Source organism: Gigantopelta aegis, chromosome 14, assembly GCF_016097555.1.
Source record: "Gigantopelta aegis isolate Gae_Host chromosome 14, Gae_host_genome, whole genome shotgun sequence".
NCBI lineage: Eukaryota > Metazoa > Mollusca > Gastropoda > Neomphalida > Peltospiridae > Gigantopelta > Gigantopelta aegis.
Genome location: NC_054712.1, coordinates 3,975,686 through 3,986,808, shown reverse-complemented (window position 1 = coordinate 3,986,808; position 11,123 = coordinate 3,975,686). Strand labels below are relative to the sequence as shown.

Here is an 11,123-nt window from a genome sequence, read left to right as displayed (position 1 = left end):
GCCCTCCTGAACATGCGTCAGGATCGTGTGTATACAGGAAACAAAGCTGACACAGTAAATGAAATATACGAGTTTTACGTGACGGTGATAGCTGAACTCAAAAACGAAGGTCCTCAGTGCTGGTGTTCCAGTTGCTACCTCAACACTGACTAGGCATACCATCTAGACGGAGTGCACCGTTAGGCTTAGTGGGGAAAATATGAGTGATAATGGTATGAGCTGTCCTGACTGTGTGTGTGTGGGGGGGGGGGGGGGGGTACTAAAGGTCCCATTCTAAGAAGCCTATCTGTTGGAGTAATTTATGTGGCGCACCGTTGATCCTCACCCCTTATCCTCTCCTCTTATCCTCTCCTCTTCTCTCCTCTCCTCTCTGTCTCTCTCTCTCTCTCTCTCTCTCTCTCTCTCTCTCTCTCTCTCTCTCTCTCTCTCTCTCTCTCTCTCTCTCTCTCTCTCTCTCTCTCTCTCTCTCTCTCTCAAACATGACATGATAAATATGAATTTATTTCTGTTACAAAAGATATACCAGCAAACCCACCAGATGTCATAAAAGCTGCATTCTCTAATTCCGATAGGTATAGCATCATTTCCTATTTCTGGGATTGATCCTCGTCGGTAGGCCGATTGGGCTATTTCTCGTTTCAGACAGTGCACCACGGCTGGTGTATCAAAGGCCGTGGTATGTGCTATCCTGTCTGTGGGATGGTACATATAAAAGATCCCTTGCTGCTATTGAAAAGAGTAGCCTATGAAGTAGTGACAGCAGGTTTCCTCTCTCAATATCTGTGTGGTCCTTAACCATATGTCCAATGCCAAATAATCGTAAATAAAATGTGTGGAGTGCGTCGTTAAATAAAGCATTTCCTTCCTTCCTTTCCTATTTCTCATATAAAAATACATTATCGCTACTTTGAACAAACAGTAATATTTCTTTTCTTTTATTTTTTTCGTGTAGAAGTTGTACAGCCGCTGCAACAACAGTAACAGCAGCGGCGGCGACAGCGTCTACCAGGACTACCACAACCAACTGACTGCCAGCCTGCAGGCTTTTCAGAATAAGCAATGGCCGCCACTGACTCGCAACGAACTGGGACCGACGGTCATGAGGTGTCGCCCCGTCAGCGGAAGACTGGACAGAAGGTGTGGTCGATAAAACACTCGTCTTTTCTTTCTGTTTTTTTTTACTTTAAATATCAGGGATCGAAATTGGCCGACATTCCTGCCGGAACTACACATTCTGCCGGCCCGAATCAAAACCTGCCAGACCAAACATGATTGACTGAAACCAATGAGTGAATATAAATATACAATTATTGCCGGTCTGTCGAGACTACAGATAAAACAATTCCCCGTCCTGTGGTGATGATGACCAGTTAAAAAACGGTCGAGCGGGTAGTATTTCGACCCCTGAATTTTTTTTTTATTATGATCAGAGAGGTTGTAGATTATTAGTATAGATCTTGTCTGAGGTATCCATCTTTTTTAGTGGTTAGAACACTGGAAACTTTTCTGTTCTAATCTGTAACCGGTCAACACACACACACACACATACACACACACACACACACACATACATACACACACACACACACACACACACACACACACACACACACACACACACACACCTCGTCCTTTTCAAAACCCCTCTTGCCAAAATCCATACCGGTCAGAGCCCATCGCGGTCAAAATCCCTTCTTCCTTGTGTGAGAGAAAAAAAGACGTATATAAATAAATAAATAAATAAATAAATAAATCGCACAGTCGGCTATTCTTGTAGCTATTTTCGTAAGAGTCACTCGTAACGTGTGACGTTGCCTTAAGAGTGTCTGTGGACGCCACATATGGTGGGATGGGCATATTGACATGCTTCGATTACATTGTTCGTGTGTGATCTTCCGTCCAGAGTTATGGAAGGGTGGGATTAACGTATTCTGATGGGTGGTACAGTGCCATCTGGAGGTGGGGGAAGCTGGATGCGAGAGTACTGCCCAGAAACCTGTATTATCGCAGTAGTCGTTGAGTGTAGCCTAAAACTAGATTCATATTTCACCGCCGACTCTTGTTGACGAGTAGCTGACTCACCCAGTTCTGCTTCTGTTCAAACCTATCTTATTTTACAGTGAAGTCAGGGTGGTTTTAACACACATATTTTGGTGTGCGTTCGTTCAACGCTTTTTCGTTTACAGTTAAAGTTTGTTTTGTTTAATGACACCACTAGAGCATATTGATTTATTAATCATCGGCTATTTGATGTCAACCATTTGGTAATTTTGACATAATCTTAGAGAGGAAACCCGCTACATGTTTCCGTTAGTAGCAAGGGATTTTTTTATTATGTACTATCCCACAAACAGGATAACACATACCACGGCCTTTGATGTACCAGTAGTGGTGCACTGGCTGGAACGAGATTTAGCCCAATGGGCCCACCGACGAGGATCGATCCCAGTCCGACCGCGCAACAAGCAAGCGCTTTACCACTTGGCTACGTCCCGCCCTCTTTTCGTTTACAGTGCGTCGACCTAATAAAAAATAAAAATTCCGTTTCGCATGAGGTCGGCACTCAAAGTATGAATTGACCTTTACAGTCCATCTGGTGTATGTATGTATATCCACAAATGGCTTACGGTCAGGTGTCGGGAATTAACTGGGAATTTAATGTTCAAGCACGTTCGTTGCGAGCACAATTTCCTACCAGGGTCAGAAACTGTAATCAAAACAAGATAGGGTGGGGGAAATGTTTTTAAAAAGGCGTTTGCTACAACAGTTTGTTCTGAATGTGTATGTTAAAACCTATGACCTGACCTGATACAACAATAAAAGGTTTATGCGAAAAGTTCAAAACGTTTATACAAATGATTTGGTAAACACACTGAATTAATAGTTAAATAAAATTTATTTACAAGTAACTTAAAAGGGGTTTATGCAAAATGATTAAACAAATGATTAAGTAATTGTTTTTTTAAAAATTGATAATATACTCTTCAAAAGAAGAAACGCAAAACCACATTGTCGTAACATTTGGAGAATTGATTTAATTATTGAATGGTGAGTCCGATAATTACCAAATGTTGCAGGATTGTTCACAATTCACTCTAGTCCATTGTGAGTAAGTGATAGGATACACCACCAAGGTCAAGGTCATCTGGAGTCAATACCGGGTGTGGCCTCCGCGTGTGTTGACAACTGCCTGGCACCGCCTGCCCATTGAAGCAACCAGAGTACGGATGACGTCCCGGGGGATGGTGGCCCACTCGGCCTGCAAGGCTGCTGCCAGCTCGGGCAGGGTCTGGGGCTGTGGTTGTCGCTGTCGGAGGCGTCGGTCCAACTCGTCCCATAGATACTCAATTGGGTTCAAATCCGGTGATATCGATGGCCAAGGAAGGACATTAATGTTGTTGTTCTGTAGGAAAGCCGTTGTGAGACGTGCTGTGTGAGGCCTGGCGTTGTCATGTTGGAACACTGCGTTGGCGTTGGCCATAACTGGAACGATGTGTGGCCGGAGGATCTGGTCAATGTAGCCCTGTGCATTCAGGTTGCCCTGCACGTGGACCAGGTCAGTTCTGCCAGTGTGTGAGATGGCTGCCCACACCATGACACTACCCCCGCCGAATCTGTCCACTTCCTGCACGCAGTTTGCCGCATAACGTTCACCACGACGCCTATACACGCGACATCTTCCATCATGACGTCGGAGCAGAAATCGGGACTCGTCACTGAACCACACCTGTCTCCATCGCAGTTGAGGCCATTGTCGATGAATCTGGCACCACTGCAGTTGGAGTCGACGGTGTTGTGGTGTTAAGATGACACCTCGAACTGGACGTCTGGCACGAATTCCTACCTCACGTAGGCGGTTCCGTACGGTCTGGTCGGATATCCTGCGCAAACCTGGTATTGCTGCGGCTGTGGAGGTGGCAGTAGTCAATCGTTCCCGAAGGTGGCGTACCCGGATGTAGCGGTCCTGCCCGGGGGTAGTGACCCGTGGTCGACCGGATCTAGGGAGGTTACGTGTTGATCCATGTTGCTGGTAACGGTCCCACAGTCTGGAGATGGTGCTTGGGGACACATGGAATGCCCTGGCAACGGCCGTTCTGGATTCGCCTGCGTCTAGTCGGCCGATGGCATTGTTTCTCTGCGGTTCACTGAGACGTGGCATGTCCTGGATTGTCAACTGTCGGCCAGATACAGAGGCCAGGCAAGCGAACACCCTGCACTTTTATACTGTCGGTGTTCATGTTGCACGTGCAGACAACGCACGTGCAGTGGTGACATGGTTTGCACGTGGCTGCGTTTTTGCGAATATTCACATTTTGGAACTTTATTGTACAGTAGCTGCGTTTTATCGAATGTAACCGTGGGAATGTGTTTGGGACATGCAATGACCTTATATTCACAAAGCATGAACCGGTAGGAAACATAAAATCGGAGTTATAACCCATTTGTACCCTTTTGCGTTTCTTTTTTTGAAGAGTATATAATATAGCTGGTTAATGAAACATTTATGTCGGAGGCGAGGAGAAGGGAAGGTCCGCCACATTCTCAATTCAGTTCCCTGGGCCATCCCATCCACGCGCTCCCACCACAAATGTAAGTGTTAGAACCATCTGGTGTGTTTTCCCTCGGGCACCAGTACCTTTTTATTCACCTCTTAACCCTTAGCTTTAATCCCCAATGATCTCCTAATAGCCTTCCTCTCATTAATTAAAGTCTTCTGTTAATACTTTAGTGTTTAGTCCTTAATGACCTCGTTCAAAATATATCTTTATCTCATCGGTTATGACCTACCAAACATATGTGAAGGTGGGGGAAAGAGTCCTGAGGGGCTTTGTCTGGGAGGGTTTGTGATTGGCAGGGGTTTTGATCTTCATTTGTTCTAATCAGAGCTGATATTAAAAACCAGTGTTTCTTTATTAGTGTTTAAAAAAGCCCCAAAAAACAACAACACACATAAAAGCAAACAACACAACGCCAATAGCCTATTGTGGCGACAATGCGTGTCTTCTTTAAGTTTAACACACATGCCTGAATAGCCGTGAATCCAGCCATAATATTACTTGACAAAATTAATTAATGGCTAGTAGACGTTTTGGTAAGGGTTTTTTTTTTATAGTGTTACTGTGTATATGATGTGACCAAATTTACGAACACAGATGATTTCTAAACTTTCTATGATTAAAAGTTGACCAGTGATGCTGGCACATAGGCAAGTTTTGTAGGCTTTGTTAAAACCAAAAACAAATGTATTTTGTACCATGTGTAAAGAAAAATACCAAAAGTATCTAGTAGCTCTTAATTCATTCATGTTATACATTCATTTTTCATTTTATTTCTACCTAGTTTCGTGCTTATATCCAGTTGAGGTTCAAGAACGTTGTCCTGGGCACATACCTCAGCTAGCTGGGCTGTCTGTCCAGGACAGTGGGTTAGTACAGGGACGGGACGTAGCCCAGTGGTAAAGAGCTCGCTTGATGCACGGTCGGTCTAGGATCGATATCTGTCGGTGGGCCCATTCGGCTATCTCTCGTTCCAGCCAGTGCACCACGACTGATATAGCAGAGGCCGTGGTATGTGCGATCCTGTTTGTGCGAAGGTGTATATAAAAGATCCCGGGCGAGGTGTAGCCCAGTGGTACAGCACTTGCTTGATGCGTGGTCGGTTTGGGATCGATCCCCTTCAGTGGTCCTATTGCGCCATTTCTCGCTCCAGCCAGTGCACCACGACTGGTACACCAAAGGCCATGGTATGTGCTATCCTGTCTATGGGATGGTACATATAAAGATCCCTTGCCGCTAATCAAAAAGAGTAGCGACAGCGGGTTTCCTCTCACAATATCTGTGTGGTCCTTAACCATATGACTGACGCCATATAACCGTAAATAAAATGTGTTGAGTGCCTCGTTAAATAAAAACATTTCCTTCCTTCATAAAAGATCTCTTGCTACTGATTGAAAACAATATCGGGTTTCCTCTATAAGACTATATGTTAAAATTAACAAAATTATCCATTAGCCGATGATTAATAAATCAATATCTTCTAGTGGTGTCGTTAAATATAACAAACTCCCCATCCCCTTTACAGTGTTAATATAACACTACTTATGGCCCTGTGTTATTGTTACGTATACAGTACACACGTTTTCCTCAGTTCTAAAGGCCAATCCAAATGTACACAAAGTGCAGACACGATTTAATAAGGTTCAAACTGTCTGTCACTTTGACTAATACGTGGATTTATTACGCGGTTATTACACACGGTTTGTTTGCACGGGTAAGTGTAATGGTGGTCTCAAATCGGACATTTATCGTCATGCGATGTGGTTCAAGATGTTGCCATTGGTACACGGATACAAAACATACTCCACATGGTCCTATCCGATCATAAAGTTTGCTTAACGACACCACTAGAGAAACATACAGTCTTTAGTTAACGTTTGATTTGTTGAACACCAACAGAACACATTGGTTAATTAAACATTCAGCTATTGTATGACATAAACATTTGACAATTCTAGCACGTAGTCTTTAAAGAAAACCTGCTACATTTGTCCTTTAGTAAGCTCATACCACTGCCATTGATATACCAGTTGTGGGTGGGACGGGGTACACGCCTTGATGTCGGTTAATCACGAAAAGTACTTCGTTGTCTTTTGGAACGGATAAAACTGAAACATATACATACACACACGGTAGCATTATGCTTCCACAAGAAATTATAGTGTTACCATAAGCCATTAGTTGTTTATGTAAACAAAACTTTCTTGTGTGAATAATGTATTTTTCTTGTGGGAATATAGATTTCGTGTGGAAACAACATTGGTTTCCTGTGGGAGCAATAAAGGGAGCAACATAGATTCTTTTTTTTTCTTTTTTCTTTTTTTATTGTCCCAGATCACAAACATAGCAGTGTCAGGGACTAGATTCTTGTTCGAACAACATTAATTTCTTTTGGGAGCAAAATCGGTTTATTTTAGGAAGAATCTAGATTACGTGCTGGAACCAAAATCGGTTTATTTTAGGAAGAATCTAGATTACGTGCTGGAACCAAAATCGGTTTATTTTAGGAAGAATCTAGATTACGTGCTGGAACCAAAATCGGTTTATTTTAGGAAGAATCTAGATTACGTGCTGGAACCAAAATAGGTTTCGGGTGGGAACATTTTTTTATTTATTTTTAGCTAGGTTTAAATTTTTCTCTTTTTTTTCTTTATTGTTTTGGGTGGGGATATTTTGTGAGAACACACATTGCTAGTAAACTTGATATATAAAAATGCTGATCCGCAACAGTCAACTGTATTTTTGATCATCCTTTTATTCCATTGTGTTTCAGACCGTCACCGCCATGTGGCACCACCTTATCGGCTGCGCAACGTCCCATCTCTCTGTCTCTCAATACTCTCCGCCCTTCCACTGCGCAATCCTTTCGGAAGAGCGAGACTCCGGAAGTAAATCAGGGCAACTTCGACACGCTCAACCCAGCAGTGTTGGCCGATCTCATCGGCTCGAACTCCTCGAGGCTGTCGTTTGGCGACTCGTCTGGTTACAAAGTGGATAGGAGTCGAGATGACGACAGCACCAGTAGGACCGAGAGTTCGAGTGACTCCGAAGACGACGATTCGTCCACGTCAGAACCGGAAGAAGAACTCTTCAGCGGCATCACTCCAATGCCGGAAGTACATCTCAGACCGGAAAGACTGGATTCGATATACGTCCCGGAAAATAAGAAAGATCCTAGACGTTTCGATTTTGATGCTGAAAATTACGATATCCCTCCTTACGATTTCGGACATCCTATTCCCGAACCGTATAACAAACTTGATTTGAAATTAATAGCAAAACAGAACTACGAGTGGAGAGATATAATTAAAACGAAACCGAAAGAAGAATATATAGAAAGGTATTTAGATAGGATTGTAGAAATAGAGAAGAATCAGCTAGAAACGGAAGAGTGGGAGAGCAGACGACTCAAACAGCTGCAGATCAGACGACCGCGCAATCTCAGCGCCAGACCACGTGATCGACGATGCTGCAGCACCTGCCTGCAACCAGCCTGCATTGGAGACTGTCCAGATAAATTTGTGTCGACCAATGTGTGCACGCTGTGTAGACAGCCTCTCTGTGAAGGTAGTTGCCTCGAAACCACGTACGAGGATCGATCGCGTCACGACAGAGAGGATGAAGAAGAAATAAAAACCTATCTCAAACCTTCCAGACGCATCTGCCAGTGTTGTCAAACCAAACACAATGCCAAACTAATCAACGCCAACAACTTAATCCTAGGTCGACCCAAATCTAGCAATTCGACCTACAGCCGCGGACAAGGTTCTACAAGACCGAAAGATCTAAGACCATGTTCAGTAAACGATATAAACGCGGAGGTGTTAAAGGATTTTGAGAAACTGGGAATCGAGCCTTCTCGTCCACCTCCGGCAAAGCCGAATCGGCCACGAAGTAGGAGCTTGTTGATACCGGGAAAGAGTTACTCTTCAAATCGGAAAGACTCGATTACCGATCAAGAACGTTTACGGAAACGAAAGTCAAAATCGGCCAAACTAAAGCGACCAAAGAGTGTATCGGTTCTCTGTTGATGACACGCCTCTCGCTAGTTTTGTTTTTGTTCAAATATACTCTCGCTATTAAAATGGCGTTTCACAAACAGTTGTTCTGAAACCCTTGGTATTAAACTGAAAATTTAAAGAATTTCTTATGAAATGCCATAGGCCCTATAGTTTCTATCTTCCGTTAGTCGGCATGCCTTAAAATGTTTTAGAATATCAAGACACATAAAAAAATATAGCAACATTAAACCGAATTGTTTCATCTATAATGTAGAAACATGCATTATGAAAAAATTATGTTGTGAAACACTTTGGTCGGTGTCATTGAATTTTTAAAAATCTGCAATGGAGAATATAATTATGGCGTCTCTAACCGCAAAGACCTATTTCTTGTTCACAGTTCAAATATGCTATTTTCAAAGCGTGATCTTCAACTATTAAACACATTAGTTATGCTTGAGCTATGCTATTCTAACAAAATGTGGTGTGTTGCTCGAATTGCTCACGACCAAACGCTGAAACCACCAATGTATAAATATAAGATAACCAGTCACTAACTTATGTTGACGTTGAAAAGAAACTTTACAAAGTTTGAAATTGCGTTGTAGAAAACCAACAAATGGTAAGGTGGGATAGGAAAGTATCATGAAGTTCAACGTCTAAACGTCACACTGCACTCCGTGATACATGGAACGTGTTTGTAAATAGATTTCTAAATGGTTTCGATTAGCAACAATATTTATCAAATTATTCAAATTTTATGTATGTAAAGTTTCTTTAGGACGTCAACAAACTTTGCCTGATTTTGAGTCAAGATCAAGAGTTTGTGTCAAGAAAAATGCATGGTTCAGTTAATTTTTAAATTTAATAGCTGATGTACCAGACAAGAAATTGGTCAAAGACGTTTTCTAAGATTGGCGCTAAATCTCGAGATAACATAAGGTCCTAACTATGTCTGTAGATGAAACATGGCATCCTAAGGACACACTAACACCTGGAGAGAATGCTCAGGTACAAATATGAACTGAACTGGCGCAGCTGAGGCTTCGTCAGCAGCAGATCTAGATACATTTATAAACAAAAAACAATTATGCACAAATCTTCGCAATACGATTGTTACGATGTCCGAAACGGACACTTCAGACGGTGTATCGGCTTTGTCTGAATAGGGCAAAATTACAGGTATAAAATCTAATAAAGTTCATATTTTTCGGAATTAATTTTTGGCTCGCTATTCTAACAAAAAAAACGTTGTGTGCAGTTGATGTAAGTGATATATGCATGAACGTATTCCACTCGCTATCTGAGAAATGGGTTCGCTTTAAAATGAACACTGCGTGTGCACACACACACACACACTATACACACACCTGTATATAAACACACACATACCTGTACATAAACACACATTCCACTAGTCATCCAAGAAATGGGTTCGCTTTCAAATGCGCGCGCGCGCACACACACACACACACACACACACAAAGCTTGTTTTATTAATATGTATACAGGCACCGACTGAAGTAAATAAATTTCTTGTCTGTCATAGAGTAACATTGTAAATACACACATACAAACTACACATGCTCAAACAAACACACACACGCAAACACACACACACGCGCACAAACACACGCACGTACACGCACACGCAGACACACACAAACACCGATGTGAGATTGACTATCACCAAAATCTACTGTCCACGAAACCAGTCAAACAAAACATTTTAATAAATTTTATTTACAAAATATGAATATACAATTAAGGATGACACTACTCCAACCCCAGAATATCATCTTCTAATGTCCACGATTCACACATTTGAGCCCACTATCTTTTCAATTCAGTGTCTGAGTCTAAATATACTACTCAAAAGAATTTAAGGGTCAGACGATATTTTCGACATTATTTTCTGAATGTCAATTATATTAGCTAGACCATAATGTCACGCATGGTACTGTTCCATTTTGACGAAAGTGGGTCTAAGCAACCCATAAATGAATTAAAATCCACTGTCATTGACACTGTCGACTAGTTCTAATGGCGAAAACATGCTTACATTTGCACGTAAATTAGGGTGAAAGCGAAAGGTCTGCTAAGTGCCCATAACTTGCTTTTTCACAAAGCGCTTCATTTGCACGCTTTGCATGTGTATTCCATGTTCCCAATGCTGAATTTCCGTATAATTGGAGCTTGCGTTCGTGTACGGTGCACACTCCAAATTCGACAATGGTACGACGTCAACTGACTATCGAAGGTCGAGGAAGGGCTATTGCTTGGCTTCAGGATGGCAATACGCAAAGAAATGTTGCTCTGAGACTTGGTGTCAGTCAGAGTGTCGTTGGCCGACTGTGGGAACGGTACCAAGCAACGAATTCTGTTCGAAATCGTCCACGTTCGGGAAGACCCCGAAGCACTACAAATAGAGAGGACCGCTACATCACCAATATGGCTCTACGTCAACGCACAACCACTGCACGCCGATTACGTGACAATCTGCGGACTGCGACTGGAACTCGAGTGTCTGATCAAACCATACGCAATCGTCTGAGAGCCAATAATC

General features: G+C 42.5%; 1 protein-coding gene across 3 annotated transcripts in view; it reads left to right on the top strand.

Moving 5' to 3' along the window:
- The window catches only part of LOC121388155, a 57,121-nt gene extending 47,348 nt beyond the window's left edge, over positions 1–9,773 (top strand). For all 3 annotated transcript variants that reach the window (XM_041519392.1, XM_041519391.1, XM_041519393.1), the window contains 2 exons: positions 953–1,137; positions 7,330–9,773. In XM_041519392.1, the coding sequence (XP_041375326.1) occupies positions 953–1,137; positions 7,330–8,587 (1,443 nt within the window). In that variant the 3' untranslated portion in view covers positions 8,588–9,773. The remainder of the gene's footprint in view (positions 1–952; positions 1,138–7,329) is intronic.
- Positions 9,774–11,123: the final 1,350 nt, after the last annotated feature.